This window comes from Rhinoraja longicauda, unplaced genomic scaffold (assembly GCF_053455715.1).
Source record: "Rhinoraja longicauda isolate Sanriku21f unplaced genomic scaffold, sRhiLon1.1 Scf000460, whole genome shotgun sequence".
NCBI classification, from domain to species: Eukaryota; Metazoa; Chordata; class Chondrichthyes; order Rajiformes; family Arhynchobatidae; genus Rhinoraja; species Rhinoraja longicauda.
Window position 1 is genome coordinate 1,193 of NW_027601677.1, and position 23,372 is coordinate 24,564.

At 42.4% G+C, this 23,372-nt stretch overlaps 1 protein-coding gene across 1 annotated transcript in view; it reads right to left on the minus strand.

Moving 5' to 3' along the window:
- Positions 1–3,667: 3,667 nt before the first annotated feature.
- Positions 3,668–23,372, minus strand: part of LOC144590999 (arginine-glutamic acid dipeptide repeats protein-like) — a gene marked incomplete at its 3' end in the record, with an annotated part of 50,222 nt that continues 30,517 nt past the window's right edge. The window contains exons 3-7 of the mRNA XM_078395347.1: positions 18,067–18,226; positions 9,657–9,749; positions 8,000–8,199; positions 6,943–7,104; positions 3,668–3,781 (exon numbers count right to left, since the gene is read on the minus strand). Of these exons, the coding sequence (XP_078251473.1) occupies positions 3,668–3,781; positions 6,943–7,104; positions 8,000–8,199; positions 9,657–9,749; positions 18,067–18,226 (729 nt within the window). The remainder of the gene's footprint in view (positions 3,782–6,942; positions 7,105–7,999; positions 8,200–9,656; positions 9,750–18,066; positions 18,227–23,372) is intronic.

A 23,372-nucleotide genomic window follows, 5' to 3' on the forward strand; every position in this document is an offset into this window, starting at 1 on the left:
GGAGGATAAGGAGGCTTGAAGGGGAATGAGGGGAGGGGGGGGGGGGGGGGGGGGGAAGAGGGTGATGCACCAATGCAGGAGAGGTTTGGGCCCAACGGGTTCACTTGGTCTCGTTTCTGCTAAACCTAGAGGCAGGTCCAACCCACTTGTACACTTGGCCTTTCTTCTGTTTTCATTGTCCAGGTCGACAGAAAATGCACCAATGAAAGCTACTCCATACCTTACATACTTTAGAAAATCAACTCTAGTTCCAGAATTTAAAACCTGGCTCATTGTTCCCAGGAGGATGTAACCATTGTACTGATCACCTTAGATTCAATTCAAATGGGAATAGAATTTTACAGACCACAAACCTACAGTCTACGATAAACTATAAGTTGTTACAAGATAGTGATTGCTTTTCAGGACTTTTACTGCCGACTAGGATTGGCAGAACTTCATCGTATTTCTGATAAATGTAATCAATTTACTGTCAATTAATTAAATATCCACTTCATGGCTCATCGAGACATGACTACCGAGGGAGGTGGCACATGGGATGAAATTACTCCCATTGTGCAACTTTCCCTGAACTCCGCCTTCTTTCAAGTACACTCTAATAGTAAAACAAAAAAGCAAATATAATTCTTCTTCAGGTGGGAATAAAACTGGCTCAAATTAAACTGCTGATCCTCATGTTCATAAGTCGTAGGAGCAGAATTAGGTCTGGACTGGAGCGACTAGGCTTGTATACACTGGAATTTAGAAGGATGAGAGGAAATCTTATCGAAACGTGTAAGATTATTAAGGGGTTGGACACGTTAGAGGCAGGAAACATGTTCCCAATGTTGGGGGAGTCCAGAACAAGGGGCCACAGTTTAAGAATAAGGGGTAGGCCATTTAGAACTGAGATGAGGAAAATCTTTTTCAGTCAGAGAGTTGTGAATCTGTGGAATTCTCTGCCTCAGAAGGCAGTGGAGGCCAATTCTCTGAATGCATTCAAGAGAGAGCTAGATGGAGCTCTTAAGGATAGCGGAGTCAGGGGTTATGGGGAGAAGGCATTGAGTACTGATTGAGAATGATCAGCCATGATCACATTGAATGGTGGTGCTGGCTCGAAGGGCTGAATGGCCTCCTCTTGCACCTATTGTCATTTTCCCCATCAAGTCTACTCTGCCATTCATCCGTGGCTGATCTTTTCCTCTCAACCCCATTCTCCTGCCTTCACCCCATAACCCTCGACACCCTCACTAATCAGAATCTGTCAACCCCTGCCTTAAAAATACCCAATGACTTGGCTGAGAATTCCAAAGATTCACCATTCTCTGACTAAAGAAATTCCTCCTAAAAATACATAGCCACAAACGAGCTGAGAGGAAATTTTCAGGTTAATAAATGTGTTGCTTGAAAAATACAAATCAGCATTGCATTTTGTACACTTTGTCCAGACCACACACGGTCTGTGGCAGCAGCATGAACCAGTGTCATCATATCGTTGGCATGGAGTGCCTCAAGAAGCTGAATTTCAGTGGTCTTGCTTGGCAGCAGCATTGCTTATAATGCATATTATTTGTTAAACAACCCATATACATTTCTCAGTTACAATTTTCTTTGCAGTCATTCATCAATATTGGAGTCACAAGTAATAGATATCTTTATTTTCCTACAAGAACATGAGCAATGAGAACAGATATATATATATTTTTTGTGCATGGATTCCTTTGTTTTTGCCATTTATCTTTTACTGAAAGATTGGACTGAAAGCTACACAGTGAGCAAGTAAAAGTCTTGACTTTGAGTAGCAGTTGTGAGGCATAAGACAACATTCAGGTGGAGGATAATGAGCGGCACTCAACATTCGTGCTAGAAACAAGATGGAGAATGACCGCGTCCAAACTGAGAGGGTCTCGAAGCAGAAAGCCACCCCGGATGTTCAATTAGTTTGCCAAAGCTGGATTCCAAACCGCCAATATCCTGGGGAATGTCACTGACCAGAAACTAAACTTAGATCAGCCGATCAATACCACGGCTGAAGAGCAGGTCAGAGGCTGGGTATCCTGTGGCAAGCAACTCGCCTCCTGATAACCCAAGGCCTGTCCATCATCAAGTTGTCAAGTTAATAATGCGACTGATTACTCCCCATCTGCCCGGATGAGCACAGTACAACAACTCTGAAGCAGCTCACTATCATTTGAGATAATGCTGTTATCTTGGCTGTCACCCCATCATCCACAGGAAACATTAATTCCCTCCACCGGCTGGCGATGCAAAGCGGCCGTGACAAAACGCACTGTGGCTACTCATTCTGCCCTCCCAGACCAGTGATCTCCACCTGCCTCATGGTCTGCCTTCAAAAATCATTTTACACTCCCTTTCACTGACAACAATCTCTGCCGGGAAATAAATGTTAACGTGCAGAATTTACACTTGCATTCCTTTGTCTTTGAGAATACGACACACGGCTTTCAAAGCATTTTTAGCCAATACTATTTGTTCATCAGATGTGTGATTGGTGACCTGACATTCAGTGGTAAGTTTTATTGCGTCAGGAAGACTTTGAAGGAATTCAGAGAGCCAAAGAACATTACAAGAGGGGTTGGTAAGCTTGAATGCCAATAAATGCCACATAGTTGATAAATTACAAATCAGATTGAGGCTGAATGAGTGGGGAAGTTATATACTATTATTCTTACTGATTACAATTGAGCTGCATTTCACAGAGACTACTCGATTTAGACAGGTACAAGGATAGGATAGGTTTAGAGGGATATGGGCCAAACTCAGGCAGGTGGGACTAGTGTAGATGGGACGAGTGTAGATGTTGGTCAGTGTGGGCAAGTGGGCCTGTTTATCTATGGCTCTACTCACACTGGGAAAGACCTGAAGAAAAATCCTGAAACTCAACCAAACCCTCATAATAACAGAAGGATTACATAATAACGGAGGTGGCATCTCTGGAGAACATGGATAGGTGACTTGAAGAAGGGCCCCCACCCAAAATGTCACCTATCCATGTTCTCCAGAGATGCTGCCTGACCTGCTGAGTTACTCTAGCGCTGTGTGTCTTTTTTTGGATTTGTTGTCAATTAGTCTCAAAATTGTCCCTGGTGTGTGGGTGAGGAAATGTGATAATATCGAATTTGTGAGATCGATGGTCAACATGGAATTGGTGGCTGAAGGGTCATTTTCCATACTCAATGATTCAAGTCCCTTGTTTCGATGATGGCCAACTGTTTCACCTTGAGGACTGGAGAGTAAATCCAGAGTTTTTCTCCTGACTAGCTGAGGGTTTAGTTTAGTTTATAGATGCAGCGCAGAAACAGACCCTTCGGCCCACTGAGTCCGCGCCGACCAGCGATCCCCGCACATTAACACTAACCGACACACTCTAAGGACAATTTACTCATACACCAAGCCAATTAACCTACATATAAGTACGTCTTTGAACTGTGGGAGGAAACCGAAGATCTCAGAGAAAGCCCACACAGATCACGGGAAGAAGGTACAAACTCCATGGTCGGGATCGAACCTGGGTCTCTGGCGCTGCAAGCGCTGTAAGGCAGCAACTCTACTGCTGCGCCACCGGGCTGGTTTGTGGTATTGTCTTTTGGCTCACTGGAGTCCCTTGACCTGATGTACGTGGTGCCGCAACTTTGGCGAACACAGCTTACTGCTGCCAAGTACTCACCTGCGTTTTAGATTTCTTTGAATTTAATCTTTCTGGTTCTTCTGTATCAGAAGCAACTTTTTCTCTTTGGCGTTTGGTGCTCTTTGACGGTGATGACGGATCATCCTTAGACCTCTGCAGTATGAAAACAATGAGGCTGGTATTAGTACAAGTGGAACTGTACTGTTCTATGTACAGTATCAGCATATATTGCAGGAGGTAAGCAGAAGACCCAAGGTCAGTTAATGACCCACTTCATTATCTCAAACAGTATTTGGAACTGATTATCTCGGAGGAGAAAGAAAGTAAGGAACTACAAATTAGTGGGCGGTCTGATCAAAAGGTGCATCAACACCTCCGCAAGAGCAACAAGGGATGAACAATGGATGCTGGTCTTGCCAGCAGCGCCAACACTCCAAAAATGACAAATACAATGAAGTATTTTTCAGTCAGCCACAATTAGTGGAATCACAGGTATCAGTGCTATCATTAGTGGTCAATAATCTGTATCAATGATGAAAGAACAGAATGTCCTGTTATCCAAAATGAGGTAGATGCAGAGCACACAAACGAAAATGGATGCAATTAGAGAATTGACACGAGGCTCGCAAAATATGAGGAATTTAAATTATTGGGAAAAATAGAACAGGAGAGATTTACCGGAATGCTTCCTTGATTAGGTGGTATTAACTGCAAGGAGAGGTTGGACAAATTTGGATTGTTTTCTCTGAAGGGACACCTGATAAAGCCATATAAAATTAGGAGAGGCACAATTCTTTTCCCTGGGTGGTAAGGTCAAAGACTAAAGGACATAGTTTAGTTTAGGGACACGGCATGGAAACAGACCCTTCTGCCGACTGAGACCCTGCCAACCATTGCTCACCCGTTCATACTAGTTCAATGTTATCCCTCTTTCTCATCCACTCTCCATACACTGGGGGCAATTAACCTACGCGCCCTCACGTCTTTGCGATGTGGGAGGAAACCGAAGCGCCTGCAGAAGAACCCACGAGGACCCAGGGAGAACGTGCAAACTCCACAGACAGAACCTAAGGTCCAGATTGAATCAGGGTCTCTGGCACTGAGGTAGCATATCTACCAGCTAAGCCACTGTGCCACATTGCTTCAAGGTAAGAGGGGCTAGGAGATGCACGGGGAAAGTGTTTTTTTACACAGACGATTGTGTGTGTCTGGAAAATGGTGTCTGGGATGGTGGAGGTCGATAGTGGTGTTTTAGAAGCTTTTACATAGGCACATGGTTATACAGGGAATGGAGAGATATGGTTCATGTGCACGCAGAGAGTTTATCTTGGCATCATGTTTGGCACAAACTTCATTGGACAAAGGACCTGTTTCTGTGATGTACAGTTTTATGGTCTATAGCAGAGATTTATTTTTAAAAAGTGACAAAACGTAGCTAATGTATACAAGCAGCTTTGTATACTTTTATGAAACACGTTAAGTTAACAACTGGATAGAAAACAGCACGGGTGGTGTAGAGGTAGTGTTGCTGCCTTACAGCGCCAGAGACCCGGGTACAATCCTAACTACGGATGCTTGTCTGTACGGAGTTTGTACGTTCTCCCCGTGCGTGGGTTTTCTGCGAGATGTTCAGTTTCCTCCCACACTCCAAAGACGTGCAGGTTTGTAGGTTAATTACCTTGGTATAAATGTAAAAATTGTCCCCAGTGTGTGTAGGGCAGCGTTAATGTGCAGGGATCGCTGGTCGGTGTGGACCCGGTGGGCCGAAGGGCCTGCTTTCCACGCTGTATATCAAACTAAACTAAAAGCTAGAATGACAAATGGTTTGTTGTCCTTTAAGAGAGGTTGGGTACAAGGATGAGGAAGTTTTGATGCCATTGTACATACACAATGTTAGCATAACCATACTTGGATTGTTGGGTGCAGTTTTGGTCTCTGTGCCCAAGGAAATATGAATAGACCTGCCTGGCAGCTAACACAGCTTACAGCCACTTGAATATTGGTGTGAGGAGATGGTCCTATATGGATTGGGTGGCATTAATATTCACCAGTGCGATAACATTAAACATATAAGAGAGGGACGAACGTGTGGATACAAATAAATTGTTTCCTCTCCCTAGTAAATCTAGTTTTGGAGAAGAGGCGTTGATTTTTAAGAAGTGAGACTGGTCGTAATTTATTTGCTCAGAGGATTGTGGTCTAGATGTTTAAATTTGTGCTGTTGATGTTTAGATATTAATTGGATGGGATGCAGGAACAGCCATCAGAGTACTTAATGAACATGTTTGAGGCCTAACCCTGCTCTTTCTTTAATTTTTTTATTGAAAAGAGAGGGTTGAAATTTAATTAACATTTTCACCGAAGAATGTGCCAGAACTGATCAGAATGTGATAAACCATTACAGGCCCATTCCCCCCCCCCCCCCCCTTCACAATCTGTCAACATAAATGTTGAACATGAGTGCAATTATTCATTGCTTGACGACTAACTGTACCTTAACCTCTTCTTTACCACAAAAGTATGAAATAGAATTCGTAGCCTTCGATCAAAAAAATCAAACAATATAAATATGGAAAGAGAAAATAAACCCACAGCATGTGAAATGCAATAATATTGATACTGTGGTAACATTCATGAATTGTGATGTTATCAGTCACAACAATTTATTTTGGAAAACCGGAACCAACAAATTGAGCCGCCACACAATGACGCAGCGGGTAGAGCTGCTGCCCTGCAGCATCAGAGACCCAGGCTTGTTCCTAACCTCAGTGTGACGTTTGCATATTCTCCCCGTGACTGCGTGGGTTTCCTCCAGGTACTCCCACATCCCAAAGATCCGCAAGTTAACTGACCTTTAGTGTGTAGGGAGTGGATGAGAAAGGGGATAACTAGTGTGAACTGGTGGTCGACTGTGGCCATGAACTCAGTGGGCCTCTGTTACCTGCCGCTTTGTCCTGCCCCTCCTCTCTTCTTTCCCCAACCCCCCACAACCAGTCTGAAGAAGGGTAATCCATCCACTTTCTCCAGAGGTGCTGCCTGACCCGTTGAGTTACACCAGCACTTTGTGTCTTCTTTTCCCTCCGTTACCATGCTGTGTCTCTAAACAAAATTCCAGCCTCATCTCGAGTTTTAACAGACTCATTTTAAATTTGCCTTTTAAAATAATTTAAGGGAAAGGTTTATTTTCTGCCACGTCTCAGAACGTGCGTAGTGCTAAGTCTGACCTCTACCTCACCCTAACCTCAAAAAAGGCCCTTTTCAATAGGCATGACAATGCAGCATGTAATTGCTTACAATGATTATCCGAACATTACCTTGCTGGATTTTTTCATAGAGTCAGCTTTGCTATCATTACTGGATGTGCTAGCAGCGCTGGGAGAGTTACGGCCGCTGGACCTGATGTCTTCATTGATAGGTGAGGTTCTACCGTCGGGGCTGGCCGTCTGCTTTTTACGGCCACTGCGCAGTGAAGACATCTAATTAACAATAAAATTATTATTAGACCCAGATGGATTGGGGTGATAAATAATTCAAATGCGCTTTAATCACAATGTGAAGATTCCAATTAATATTTTCTAGTTAATTACTGGTAAATGTTGCCAGTTGAGACTCCACTTGTGACATTCCTACTTTTTATAAAAGAAAAAGTCCATGCTAATTTTGAGACTGGCATAGAAACGAATTGCAGAATTACTTCTCTAAAACCAGCCCTGTGATCTGAACACTTGGTCTACTCCTACTGTTTATCGCTCATTGTTTTAGATCGACCCACGACAGCAAATGCATATTTTGTGAGAAAAAGTGATCTTTTGGTTGGGGAGATTTATCAAAAATGTGCGGGTTAGAACTGAGATGGTTTTGAAGCCCCCCACCTACACAATCTCACACTGGGGAATATTTCTGTATGCGTCTCAAGTTTCCATTTCTTTATTAGCTGCAGCCAGGAGAAGGAGTGCTTCGTTTGCTGCAAAACCGAACACCACCTTTATATTTTAATGAATTGGTTTTCATACTCAATGGCAATGGCATCATATAAATTTGAAATATGGAATACCCAACAGAGAACATTTCATGTCTGCTGCATGAACAAAATGACAACACTAAATCAAAACAGTTTGGTGTCACGGAGCCGGAATGCATTAAAGCACGATGTGAATTGCTTTACGCGATATAATGCATGTGGCTCGATGCCACTTTGCATCACATGATCGTATTTGATGCAGCAATAAATTAGGATGCACGTTGCTGCTAAAATGCATGACGAGCTTTCAGAAAATAACGGCGAACCATTCACCACATCCACATCACTTTGAACGTGCCTAAATTTCATATTTTATGAAGCGAAAATGAAAGAAAGAACGACTCTCATACCGAGCCCCTACTCCTTCTGGTCCTCATGCTATGTTTTCCACTGAGCCCATCTTCCTCTTCTTTAACTGGTTTAAACATAAATGGCGGGGGATCCACTGGTTTCTCGATGGGTGGCAGCTCCGCGTATTTCTTGAAATGAATCCGACACTCTGTGCACAATAATATGTTGTCCCTTCCACCGTGATGCCAGTCTTTGGATGCTGTGTTTTAAAAAAACAAAACAGAAATAGTGCACTAGTTTTAATAAAAACTCTATTGAAATATAAAATTCCAATGCTTACGTCAAGATTGGCAAGAAACCTGCACGAATCAGACAAATTCCAATCATGAGCAAAAAAACAAAGTGCTGGAGGAACTCAGCGAGTCAGTCAGCATCTGTGGATATCCTTTTGTGTCAAGCTGGATCTTCTTGAGACAAAAAGAGCCCAAAACATCATCTGTCCATTGCCTCCAGGGATGCTGCCTGTCCTGCCGAGTTCCTCCAGCTTTTTATTTTTTTGCTCACTGTTCTGGCAATTGCAGTTTCTTGTGTCTCCAAATGTAGCAAATTATGCTTAAAAGTCTTGAAAAGACAAGACACAGAATTTTGATTATCAACCACACTTCTCTTAAATGTACTGTTCTCAACTGTGATATTAGTAGTACTGAGTTGAGGGCAGATAAAAATGGAAGAAAATCAAAGGGGAGATGTTTCCTGCAGAATCTTTGTGTGCTTCTTTAAGGTCGAATACAGTGACACAATCAGAATATTTGGATACAGTTTGCTCCGTCACAAGCCCATGGTTGATCTGTCATCCACTCCATACACTTGTCTTCTCTTATATCCCTTACAATGCTTGTAATTACAAAATGGCTCAAGATAGATGGAGTGGTGACAAAATACAGCTTTTTCAATTTTTCTTTTACAAATTTAAGTTCGCCCCTTACAATGTTCCTGCCATTACGTGCCACCGTGTACGTATAGGAACGTTGAGTTTGAAGAAAACCTGAATTAGGTCATCACATTTCAAAAAGGAGAATTTCCACAAATGAATTACAGAAATAGGTAACTTCATCTTTAAAGACTTAACTGCTATTTACATTCATTTATACCTGCGTTTTCAAGGAAAAGCATTTCCCCTCGCCATTTTACTGTGCAAACATGAGGCAGATGTCAGCCAACATAACATCACTGCAGAGTACCTCATCCTAAATACTCGTGACAAGATGACAAGTTTGTGGCCGACACTACAGTGCGTACTGTATTGAAACTGATGAGATGAAAGAAAGAAGGGCTGTGATTGGCTTCTAAGCAAGCTAATCACAAGAGCAAGGTTGTCAAGAACTCAATACATTTCCACATCTCCCACCCCGTGCATCTGTGCCACTATCCAACTGTATGAAAGGCTTCAGGGTAAAACAAGGTAATAAACATGTACATGCGCAGATATGATCACGGGTACACAGAACCGTGCAGCACAGGAACACAGAACAGTGTTGCACAGTAACAGGGCCCTTCGGCACACATGCTACATACAATATGCACATATTGATGAAAACCTTGGAAGTGACCTGCGGTTAAATACTTTTCAACACAATTTACATATAATGCCATTTCAAAATAACCAGCCAAACGTATCTCATTCCTTCATTGAATATGAATTATAAGAACACCTACTGGTGGTAAAACAATGGCGGCAGGCGTAGCCTTTCAATTCCTGTTCACTGTCCTCACTGTCAAAGTCATCCTCACTGGCTGAGCTGAGATCCACTGTGAAAAAGAATGATAAAAATCAGTATTTTCAGCGAGGGAGATAGTGTAAGTTGGTGCATACAATTTATCTTACTCACCCGGTTAACATTAGCCAGTATAACTATACATTATCTAAAGCCCAAGCATTTCCTATATATTTATTACACATTTTCTAAAAAGCTGTAAAGATGAATTGTCACAATAGTGAATTGTCTTCTGACATAATTTACAACTAGGCTACGGGATTTTATTATGCCACAGAGAATTTCCTTCACTAAAGCTGCACTTTTATTCATTTGTTTAAAATATATTTCCGCACATAAATGTTTTATACCCTTTAATTTATTTGCAATGGAGAGGTTACAACTTTATTAACATAAGTTATAGAAGATTTCCCACAAATAACAGTATATAGTTTTATCTCTGCTCCGATCCTCCTGTCCCAGACTATTTCTGACGTATAAAAGAGAAACTTTGGGTAAAAATCCACCTTGAAATGACAATCATGTGCAACGTCTTTCAATTATTGAACGTCTAGTTTTATATTAAACGTCAGTGTCTGGTGGGGAGACTGTCAAAAGAAATGTATTCATTTTCTTTTTATATACCACGCAGACCCCAGAGCTGATCATTTTACTTCTCGAAGAGCAGAGCCATTGTATTTTATTACAGAAATTAAAAAATCTGTCAACTGTAAACATGGCACATTTCTGGTCTTTAATTTCATCTGCACCCACAATTTTTTTTTAAAAATCACTATTACTCTTCTGTTATCTGTTTTGAACATCACTACATGTAAAGTGGTCATTGCCGTACAAATTGAATGGAAACCCGAGCACGTAACCTTTCAAGTGGTTTCACAGATAGTTCACAATTTTTATAATTATGAATAATATTGAAGTAGCAATTTAGCACCTGTAGGCAAACTGGATACAAGAACTTGGGAGAAATTTAGACAATTCCTCCCAAGATATAGATGCAGATTTAGATTTATTAAAAAATACACTTTTAAAGAACCTGGAAAGAAAACAGAAAATGCTGGAAACGGCTGACATATCAAGCAGCATATGGTGTGAAAGAAACAATGTTATTGTTTCAGGATGCTACCCATGGGAACTGGATATCAAAACAGCAGCATTGATCCACAACTCAAATTTGCATTGGACTCAGCAACTCACTTGCTTTTTCATTGAACAGTTAACCACCAACCATATGGGTGCATTGTAGTCAAATTTCACTTTGGTGGGATGGGGTGGGGGTGGGAAGATAACCAAGGGTGACCAGGATCTGCAATAAGCTGTCTTGGTAACAACATAACCCACCCCCCACCCCTTCCCTCTCCCCAACCCCTATCTGTCTCCTACCTGGATACACACCTATTTCTCCCTTCCCCCTACATCCCTTCCTCTAGCTTCACAATTCACAACACTTTTGTCACGCACCTATCTTTTTAGCTCTGGCCTTTGTCCACCATCTGCCTATCAAAACTCCCCTCCCCTGGATCAACCGATTCCCTGCCAGGCTTTGTCCTGACCCTCCTCCCTTCCAGCTTTCTTTCCCCACCCCGGCAATCAGTGAAGAAGGGTTCCGACCCGAGTCGTCACCTATCCATGTTCTTCAGAGATGCTGCCTGACCCGCTGAGTTACTCCAGCACTTTGGGTCTTATCTTGGCTTCATGTCCAGCGATCAGATGCCTTGTTATGTGCCCTTTCCCCCCGGCTTAACGACTATCCCCACCATTATTGTGGTTTGTGGGTCACAATGAAAAGAATGGAGTACAACAAGACACCAGTGTTACTTCCAGAACAGTTCCTTCCCAGCTCCCGGTCTTCTCATCAGCTAGAGTGCGGTCCTGACCTCCTACATCATTTCAAACCATTAAACCATGTTTAATCGGACTTCAATGTTATAACTTGCACCAAATGTTGCATCCTTTATCTGTGCTCTGTGGATGGCTTGATTGTAATCATGTAGTCTTTTTTTTTGACTGGATAGCATGCAAACAAAAGCTTTTCACTGTACCTCGATACACCTGACAATAATAAACTAAACTGAACTACTTCAACAGCAGCTCTCTTCCCTGTAACAACCGCAGCGATGACACAGGAATGGCAGCAACACTGAGTCACACATCGACTGGAGCTGCCTTCTTCTGTCACGATCACTGAATCAATATCCTGGAAAATCTAATTAGTGAGCTAATGTGGGAGCACTGAAACCACAAGAAATACATTGATTCGAGAAGATCTTCCCCCATCGTTTCAGGGTAATTTAATACGAAACAAATGTCCTTGCTATAGTCTTGCCATGATCAAGGAAGAATTGAAGAAATTTCTACAAATGAGTGCTAAAACTCCATCAACAAAATAAACGCACATGCAAAAAATTTTTTTTTAACTAAAATAAAAATTATTTAGGGACGGCAATGTGGAGGAGTTACTGCCTTACAGCACCAGAGACCAGGGTTTGATTCTGACCGCAGGTGCTGTCTGTACCAAGTTTCTACGCAATGCCTGTGACCGCATGGGATTCCTCAGGGTGCTCCGGTTTCCTCCCACACTCCAAGGACGTACAGGTTGACAACGAAGTCAATTAACCAACAAACTCGGTAAATTGTCCCTAGTGTGTAGGATAGTGCTAGTGTATGGGGTGATTGCTGGTCAGCACAGACTCAGTGGGCTGAAGGGCCTATTTCTACCCTGTATATCTAAAGTCTAAAGTTTAAAATTGTGGTCTTCGTTACATTTCTAGACATAAGTAACACTAATTTTTTCTAATTACATATTGAACATTACGCTTTAATTAAACCATAAATTAGCACGTTAGTTTTTTGACATGTTCTTGGTTAGTTAGGATTTATTCATTGCATTCAGGGTGCTGCAATTGATGGGAATATCCAATCAGAAATGCCTGGTCCGATACACATGCTGCAATCTTTGACAAAACTATTCCAAGGTGGTGCCCTGAGTAAAACATAAAGTGCTGGAGCAACTCAGCGGGTCAGGCAGCATCTGTGGAGGAAATGGAGATGATTCAGGTCAGTCTCCATCTTCAGACCAACTCGAAATGTCATCCATCCCTTCACTCCACAGATGCGGACTGAGACGCTGAGTTACTCTGGCACTTTGTGTTTTGCTCAAGATTCCAGCATATGCAGTTCCTTGTGTCTCCAAGATGGTGCCTAGTGCTGTTTGTTGCTTCAACTCCAACATAAAGCAGCAAGCCATCACATTGTCCCAGGAGAATCTGAGATTCACGTTATGTTTTTCTTTTAAACTGATCAGTGGCGACATGTCTACACTGCTTATCCGTTGGCCTGGTAATAAGACTGAAGAGTACTGTGCTATCCTGCATACACAAATACTAACAATGGAACATGTACATGCCCAGATATAATTACTGATTTCAATGTTTCAGAGGCTGCTAGAGCACAAAAATTGTGCCAGAAGAATAACCCGGCAGACTTACAGGAGGCACTCCAAAGAATGCCATTCTTATAAGTGACAACTTCTGCATGTTGTTCAGTTTTATCTGCAGATGCCTCCCGCAAATTGCTAAATGATCGTGAAAAGGAACAAAGACCGCCATTGGCAAGTATTAAAACACATATTTCATGCTTCCAGCAGCCACTGCTGTAATAACACATCATCTGAAAAAAATTATCAATTTCTTTAAGCAGTTATTAAAATGTATTTTTAGAAGTTTGAAAGCAACAACATAAGAGACAGGTTTTTGCAAGGACTGTGACCATTCAATTGCTTTCACACAGCACTAATTAATAAGTGCAGAACAAATGCTTCTGTTAATTGAGGTATAAATAGCAACATTATCAATCACTGAAAGGTGCCAATATTATCTGTGCATTTGATTTTCATTGCTGTTAGTAGGTATTATGTTTGTTAGACAAATCCAGTTTAAAACAGTGAACATCTCATTTGCTTCTATGCCTGAATTTACTTGGAATGTATACTTAAGGTTTTACCCAAGTCATGATCATACAGCATAAAGGCCCTTCGGCCCTCAATGTTCGTGCAGACCATCAAATGCCATCGGCAGAAATCCCACTCGCCAGTTCTTGGCTTGTGGCCTTCTTTGCCATGGAGATTCAAGTATCAGTCCAGACACTTCTTGTTACAGAGTCATGCAGCAGGACATTCTGCCCAACTTGCCTATACCAACCAAGATGCCCCATCTGCACTGGTCCCACCAGCCTGTGTTTGGGCCATATATGCCTCTAAACCTTTCCTATCCAAATGTACCTGTCCAAATGTTTGTTAAATGTTGTTATAGTACCTGCCTCAGCCACCTCCATTGGCAGCTCGTTCTATATACTCTCCATCCTCTGTATGAATAAGTTGCTCTTCAGGTTCCTCTTGAATCTTTCCCCTCTCACTGACTGAAAAAGGGTCTTGACCCGAAACAGTGTTTGTCATTTTCCCTCCACAGGTGCTGCCTGGCCTGCTGTGTTTCTCTAGCACATTGTTTTTTGCTCCCTAATCTAACCTTTGTCGCCCTGCATTCTTTCATGAATACAGATGAGGTATTAATTTAAGACCTTACCTACATCCTTTCACGCACAGTTGCTTTGTTGCAAATGTACCATATTTCTCTGGCTATCCACCCTGCCCTCAAAAAAAAAGCATTGCTTTTTTTCCCTTAATCAATGTAAACGGTGATATTTCGTGCCCACTCTTTGCTAACCTGATCTCATTGCTCCACTCCTGTTGTGTCTGTCCCATTTTCCATTCTTTCTACCTGCTGTACAATTTATTTTATTTCTTTATCCAACCCTTGATATCTCTGGTCACCCAGGATTCCCTAATCTGACGAAGGGTCTCCGACCCGATAAGATACCCATTCCTTTTCTCCAGAGATGTTGCCTGACCCGCTGAGTTACTCCAGCACTTCGTGCCCTTTTCCCTAGACTAGCTGTCCTTACTCTGCACCCTCAAGGGAACACAATGGCCCTGAATTCTAATCATACAGTTCCCGCCATAATGTTTGGGACAAAGACCTATCATTTATTTATTTGCCTCTGTACTCCACAATTTGAGATTTGGAATGGAAAAAATCACATTCGGTTAAATTACACATTGTCAGATTTTAATAAAGGCCATTTTTATACATTTTGGTTTCATCATGTAGAAATGACCGTAATGTTTATACATAGTGCCCCCATTTCTGGGAACCAATGTTTGGGACACAGCAATCTCATGCAAATGAAAGTAGTCATGTTTAGTATTTTGTTGCATATCCTTTGCATGCAAAGAACTGCTTGATGTCTGCGATTCATGGACATCACCAGTTGCTGGGTGTCTTCTCTGGTGATGCTCTGCCAGGCCTGTATTGCAGCCATCTTTAACTTATGCTTGTTTTGGGGGCTCGTCCCCTTCCGTTTTCTCTTCAGCATATAAAAGGCATGCTCATGTGGGTTTAGATCGGGTGATTGACTTGGCCACTCAAGAATTGACCATTTTTTAGCTTTGAAAAACTCCTTTGTTGCTTTAGCAGTATGTTTGGGATCATTGTCTTGCCGTAGAATGAACCGCCGGCCAATGAGTTTTGAGGCATTTGAACTTGAGCAGATAGGATGTGTCCATACCCTTCAGAATTCATTATGCTACTGCCATCAGCAGTTGTATCATCAATGATAAGTGAGCCAGTAACTTCAGCAGCCATACATGTCCAGGCATAACACCCCCACCACTGAGGAGGTATGCTTTGGATCTTGGGCAGTTCCTTCTCTCCTCCATACTTTGCTCTTGCCATCACTGATATAATAACTCTGTACTCTAAAAATCGGTATATTCTTCTTAATGATGTTCCAAACAGTTGATTTTGGTAAGCCTAAGGTTTGGCTGATGTCTCTAACGGTTTTATTCTTGTTTCTCAGTCTCATAATGACTTCTTTGACTTTCATTGGCACAACTTTGGTCCTCATGTTGATAAACAGCAATAAAAGTTTCCAAAGGTGATAGAAAGACTGGAGGAAAGACTGGGTGCTGAGAGCTCTCTTATACCTGCATTAAGGAGGCATTTAAACACACCTGAGCAATTGCTCCCATTTGTGACTTACCTGCAAATAACTGTCCCCAATGTACTTTTGCCAGGTTTGTTTTTTTAATATTCATAATCTGCCTTCCTTGCTCAGGCCTCCTATTTCCACTCCACCCCGATTCCTTTCCATAATTACTTGAAATTTACGAGTTATGCTCACAGTCTCCAAAATTCTCTCCCCATAAACACTCCAACCACTTGCCTGGCTAAATTCTCTAAAATATGCACCTCCTCTCATATTTCAGTATGTTTTGTACTGATGAAGATTCAATTACAACCACTTTCTTAATGGACCGAGGAATGTACAAGAGCAGCCCTGCCTGCCCCCACAGCGATATGGCACTGACCAACGAGCTTAACACCTTCTTCGCCCGCTTTGAAACTGGCAAAACCACCTTGAGTAAAAGAACCCCAGCCGAGGCGGTGGGACAGGTCTTGCAACTGAGCACACAGGAGGTACAACGCGCTCTGCAAAGGGTCAACCCACGCAAGGCTGCAGGACCGGATGGAGTTCAAGGAAGGGTACTGAAGGACTGTGCTGAACAGCTGGCTGAGGTATTCACCAGGATCTTTAACCTGTCATTATCTCTGGCGACGGTCCCCAAGTGCCTGAAGTCGGCTATCATAGTTCCGGTGCCGAAAAAAGCAAAGATCTCCAACCTGAACGACTACCGCCCGGTTGCCCTAACGCCGATAGTCATGAAGTGCTTTGAGAGGCTGGTCCTCTCACACATCAAATCCAGCATCCCTGACTCACTGGACCCACATCAATTTGCATACAGGGCAAACAGATCCACAGAGGACGCCATCTCTCTGGCTCTTCACACTGTCCTGACTCACCTAGAGAGACAGGGCACGTACGTGAGGATGCTATTCATAGACTATAGCTCCGCCTTCAACACGGTCATCCCCACCAAGCTCTTCACCAAACTCCACCAGCTAGGCCTTAGCTCGTCATTATGTGACTGGATCCTGGACTTCCTGCTGGAACGACCGCAGGCAGTGAGAATGGGCCCGCACCTGTCCTCCACTATCACCCTGAGTACCGGCACACCACAGGGCTGTGTTCTGAGCCCCATGCTCTACTCCCTCTTCACACACGACTGTGTTCCTGCATTTGACACCAACACCATTGTCAAGTTTGCAGATGACACAACGGTGATCGGGCTGATCACCAACGGGGATGAAACAAACTATAGAGCGGAGGTGCAGAACCTGGCGGACTGGTGCTCGGATAACAACCTGTCCCTAAATACCACCAAGACCAAGGAGCTGATCATCAACTTCCGTAGGTCACATAACGGGGAATATGCCCCGATCTCTATCAACGGGGTCAGTGTGGAGAGAGTGTCCAGCTTCAAGTTTCTGGGCACTCACATTTCGGAGGACCTAACATGGTCCAATAACACTGCTGCGCTGGTCAAGAAGGCACAACAAAGACTGTTCTACTTAAGAACACTGAAAAAGTCTGGTCTACCCCAACAGCTGCTGACGACCTTCTACCGCTGCACCATAGAGAGCATCCTAACGCATGGCATCCCTGTGTGGTACCTCAGCTGCACGGAGGCAGAAAGGAAAGCTCTACAGCGGGTAGTCCATAGAGCTCAGAGGGCCATCGGAACACAGCTACCAGACTTGGAGGGCATCTACAACACACGATGCCTCAGAAAAGCCACCAGCATCCACAAAGACTCTTCACACCCCTGCAACAGTCTGTTCGAACTCCTTCCATCGGGCAGACGATACAAGGCCTTCTATGCCCGCACCTCCAGACTCAGGAACAGCTTCATCCCCAGGGCCATAGCTGCTATGAACCGGTCCTGCTGAGCCGGATGGCCACAACGCATAGATCAACTTGCACTTTACCCTGTCCAAAACTGTTACAACTGTTTCGTTTTGTTGGGTTGCTGCTGTCTAAATTACCTAAATTATTGCATCGTATGGGAGGCGCATTCCCAATCTCGTTGTACCCCTGGGTACAATGACAATAAAGATATATTGTATTGTATTGTATTGTTTAACTGTACAGAAAGCTGAATCAACCATTCAGACAGTTACCTGGAGCTTAATAATAATTTACTTGTAAAAATAGAGATAGATTTTAGTTATATTGTGTCTCCAGCTTAAAGTTTCATACAAATTTCAAACCTAATATACCGATTCTTTGCCAATCTATGACAACTGATTAAAATGGTTTGCATGACTTGCTAAACATAAATTGCCTGGTCCCTTGTGAATTATTTCTTAAAAATTGTAATCAACCTGATTGGAACTTACAGAATTCACCAGATGGTGGTCGAGTTGGGTTCACTGGAGTTGTTGCAGTGCGGGTTTTAATTCTTCGGAATACAGCCTGCCTGCGATGTCTACGGTGAGCTCGGGAGCTGGCTGCCTCTGGGGTTTTCTTCCAGTAGTAATAAAATGTTACCAGTTCGCCCTGAAACAAAACAGAACAATGGCCATTAACAGGATCTTTATTAACACCGAAGCTCTGTTACGTTGGACTGCACGTCTGTTGAAATGTACAAAACATGCTCAATTTCTAACTCATAAAAAGCACATTGTAGAATCTCGATGTATGTAACTGTCAGGTAAAGATGTTGTTGGGCATCATTTGCAATAGTTGGGTGACAGATGGATGTGTCATACACTGGGAAAAGAGCAAGCATTGTCGTCATTGTCAAAGCCAGCATCTGCGGCCCATCTTCAAGTGACCTTGAGGAGATGGAGGTGACCACCCTCTCGAACAATTGCAGCAATTTTGATGAAAAATCTTCCACTGCGCAGTTGGAGGGTGGGAGTTCTAGGATTCGGACCCAGTGAAGACAAAGAACTATAACACTTTGGAGTCTGGAGTGTGCGTCACTTTCTCTTTCCATGTGTCTACTGTCCCTAACCTTTCATATTAAGGTCTTGACTTTGGAAGATCATGACGTTGGATGGTGGATTGTCATTCAATAACCTCTAGTGGAAGTGATCACAGATTTTGAATGAAACTCAATCAATCTCTTGTGATATCACCAAAGAGGAATAGCTTGATAATTATCTGGCATTAACTCACAAACCTCTCTCGCAAAATGCCAAAATAAATTTCTTACAAGAAAAGGGTTCATAAAATAAGTGCAAATATATATGTGTATAGGATTACTGGACCTCTGTTTTTAATGACTAATGAACATTCCTTGGAAAGATCCTTCATAAAGAAGAAGGCATTCCCAGTCGCTTTGCACAAAATATCGCAGATGCTGGAAATCCTAAATGCAGAAAATTCACAGCAGGTCAGGTAGTGTCAATGGAGAAAGAAGCAGGAGTAAAATTTCAGAAATAGTATTTGAGACCCCAGTGTCATCCATTTCTTACACTGCAGATGCTGTATGACCTGCTGAGTATTTCTGACATTTTCTGCTTTTCAAGTTGGGCATTGGGAGGGTCACAGTTCACAAGTACAATGCCCAAATTCCCTCAGGCACTGAAGATTAAATACGGCGTCCTTCAAATTTGTAAATGGTGGGATCCATAATTCCTCTCAAGACGTTCTGTTAGTTTCTACAGACCCAAGTCACCCAATCATTCTGAACCCAGTTTCTTTTTAAAATGAAAATAGGATCCTAAAAAGGAGTTGAGGTGCTAATGGTTATACTCGGGGTTTAATATGTTTCACGGGAAGTTGCTGGTGTCAAATGAACAAAACCTGACAGTGGATCTGATGTGAAAGATTGGCCTGGAAACTGGTCACATCAAAAATGGTATCAAATTTCTCCCCGACATTTTCTGATCATAAAGAATGTAAGGATGATGATGGAAACCGTCTCTGGTATTCAACCCTAATTGCTTCTCTTCCTAAAGTATTGTCCATTTCTGGCCAATGGTTCCACTGAACATTACCTGCCTTTAGTAATTGTGTTATTAAAAATATATTTCACGTTAATTGCAGCTCATACACTGAATACGTTTTAACTTAAATAAAACCCCTCAATATAAATGTAAACGCCGTGTTATTCCTCTCAAGATTCCAGGTAGGTTGGTTTAGTATTAAGTTGATAACAAGTTCCAGCGGGTTTTGTGCAAGGAATAAGAGAACAAAGAGAGAAAGTGGATTTGAAAAATCCAGTCCACATTTCACCACCTATCTTGCTTTGCATCACAGTTCAGGGATTAAGAGTCCATGTGGGTTGAAGTGCAGTGAATCAAACAGATTTGGAACCACACACTGCTAACTATATGGGCGGCAGCGTACATGCATAAACAAAAGAACATGTCGGACTGGCTTCAAAAAGGAACAAATCAGTGCGAAATGGTTCCTGGTTTCAATGCGTACAAAGTCAATTGAACGTTAATCAAATGTGTTCTGAGCCCACAGCGAACAAAGCTCTGGCAGAATCAATACTCCGCTGAAACATTAGCACAAGCAAATCATTGATCAAAGATTCTTTCCAAAGAAATCAACCAGGCAAATTAGCCGGCACTTTTTTTGTGTACAAACTAATGAGCATAAATGTTAATGGCAAAGAACAGTTTGTAATGATTCCTGGAGTATGCAGCACTGTATATCATTACCCCTGTTACCATCTTGGTCTCTTTCCTCCTGTGTTCTACATAACTTTCAGACATATGGTTTATCTTGTGTGGCACAACAACTATCAACTTAATAAAATGCTAATGATCTTGCGTGAAAAGGGTCCAGTGCTTACTACGTGATCGTTCTCATCTTCACAAGGCACTCGGCAAGTAGCACAAGCTGTTTGTTTTGTGCTTGGGTAAACGAAGACTCATTTAATGAACATTGGCATGGAAGGAGGACACTCGTTCCATCAAGCCCATGCCAGCACCCAGGAGAGCAATCCCACCTGTGCCATTCCCCCTCTCCCAATTTCCCCGTACTTCTGCCACAAATTATTTCAAATATATCCATCAATTTCTCCTGCAATTCGTTTTGCTACCAACCCATGTAAAGGCGGTGGGGGTGTTACAAGTACAGTAGCCAATTAACCTACCAGTCCACCCTCGAGATGTGGAAGGAAACTGGAACACCTAAGGGGAACTGATGTACTCAAGAAAATGCCACCTCAACAGACAGCACCCAAGGTCAGAATCAAACCCAGATCACTGAAACTGTGAGGCTGCAGCTCTACAATGAACTAGGTTGCATAGCCTATGCTTGCTTTGTACATCTCAGCTCATTGTAGATTAGAAAAACCAATACAAAGTGCCATTAATTGGGAAAAAAAAGCACAAGCCTTTGTATGAATTCAGACTCTTAATTCAACATTGCTTTGGCTTTGTCCTCAACATAATGTTGAGCAATGACTGTTCTTATTTGAATTTATTCTGTAGTTGCAGCAGATCACAGTATACTTTAGGTTTAATGTTCTTATAGACACAACTGCTTCTCTTTGGTTCAGTACCCAGAACTCATGTGCCATTCGGGACTGAGACGAAATACCTCCATTCAGAGGACAGTGAATCTTTGGAATTCTCTACCCTCGAGTCCTGTGTGGGCTCAGTGAAAATATTCGATGGAAAAATTGATTGAATTCTGCATATATTGGGGATCAAGATGAATGGGGCAGAGCAGGAAGATGGCACTGCAGTAAATTATTAGTCATGATCGTATTGAATAACAGACCGAGAAAAGGGTCGAAAGGCTAATTTCTGTGTTTTTACTGTACTTTCATCTGGTGGAAGCAAATATGATTGTGGCTCTTAGAAGAATTTTAGATAGGCATATGGATATGCAGGGATTGGAGGGATATGGATTGCACACGTACTGAGGGCCAAAGGGGCTGTTTCTGTGTTATAATGTTCTATGTTCTACATAACCGTGAAGGTAGAGCAGAATCAAGCGAAGCATCCTGTATAAACTGGTTAGGTTTTTTTTCCTCAGCTGTCTTCACCTATGGATCTTACTTCTAATTGTTGTTTGTGGACGATCTCCAGAACAAATGCATAGTCTGAAAACATCTGAACATTCAGGATTCCTTCCAAAAAGGGTGGCAGGTTTCCCTGTACTATTGCACCCCATGCATTCCTTTAAGGCAATAAATTAAAAAATCATACAATAAACACTATTAGAGTGACAAATATTGGTAAAGGCAATCCATATACATCCATGGTTCAAAAGCTGCACAATCCCAAGGAATTTGAACTGTAGATCTTCTACCGTATCTGCCAAAGGCGTGCTAACAGGCCATGAAGGGACAACAAATGTGGAAAGATCTCAGTTGGTTTAATCTGCGAATCTCAGTTATTTAGTCTTAATAGCTTCAGAAGTTCGTGCCAATGAAAGTTTAAGAACTATCTTCAAAACAGAGTTTATCCGTGGTCGGTATGATAACCTGCAGGACACTACAATAAACTACCATATTCAGCAGATTTTATGAAACAGACGCCATACTGAACTGCAAGGTGCCAATGGAACAGCTCCATCCAAGACCACACGAAATTGCAGTAAATTGTGCACGCATCGCACAAACCAACCATTGATTCCATTTGTACCTCACGCTGCATCGGCAAGGTCAGCATATTCAAGGACGAGTCTCACCCTAGCCACACTCTCTTCTCCCCTCTCCCATCGGGCAAAAGATATAGAAGTGCGAAAACGCACACCTCCAGATTCAGGGATAGTTTCTTCCCAGCTGTTATCAGGCAACTGAACTATCCTACCACAACCAGAGAGAAGTCCTGAACTACTATCTACCTCATTGGTGACCCTCGGACTATCTTTGATTTACTGGCTTTATCTTGCACTAAACATTATTCCCTTATCATGTGTCTGTGCACTGTTAACGGCTCACTTGTAATCATGTATTGTCTTTCTGCTGGTTGGTTAGCACGCAATAAAAGCTTTTTACTGCACCTCGGTACACGTGACAATAAACTAAACTGAAGTAGGAGGTCCAGTGGTTTATTTTAATCTGTGCCTTGAACACCAAAATATAATAGTGTTCCTGCTGCTGTGTCAAGCATTCAACAAACTTGGTGCGACCTTGAGATCAAATCCAGGATGACCACAGGAGCGGAAAAAGAAATCATTCGAGCCCGATCTGTATCTGAACTCTATTTTCTCACCATGGTTTTGTTTGGAATTTCCATTTAGGATCTTTAGTTTATTTGCATTCAGCAGCTTTTTGAGGAAAAGCGTTCTGATTTCGACCAAGAAATGTTGATGCAGAGAAGTCCTTCTTGAACTATTTAGCTTTGATTGGTTATGATCCATTGTTTTATATTCCTTATTGGGAACTAATTTCACTTTATTAACTTGCTTTAAGATATACAGTGCTGAAACAGACCCTCCACGCTGACCAGCGACCATCAGCGCACTAATTCTACTCTTCACACTGGGGACAATTACAGAAGCCATTAACCTACAAACCTGGAAGTCTTTAGGACGTGGGAGGAAACCAGATAGTCGGGAGAAATCCCATGCGCAACAGGAAGGACGTGCAAACTCCGTACAAACAGCATCTGCAGTCAGGAACGAAGCCGGGTCTCTGGCGTCATAAGGCAGCAAATCTACTGCTGTGCCACCGTGCCCCACGCTCAACTCGCTGATCATTTCTAATACTTCAATTAGATCAAACTTT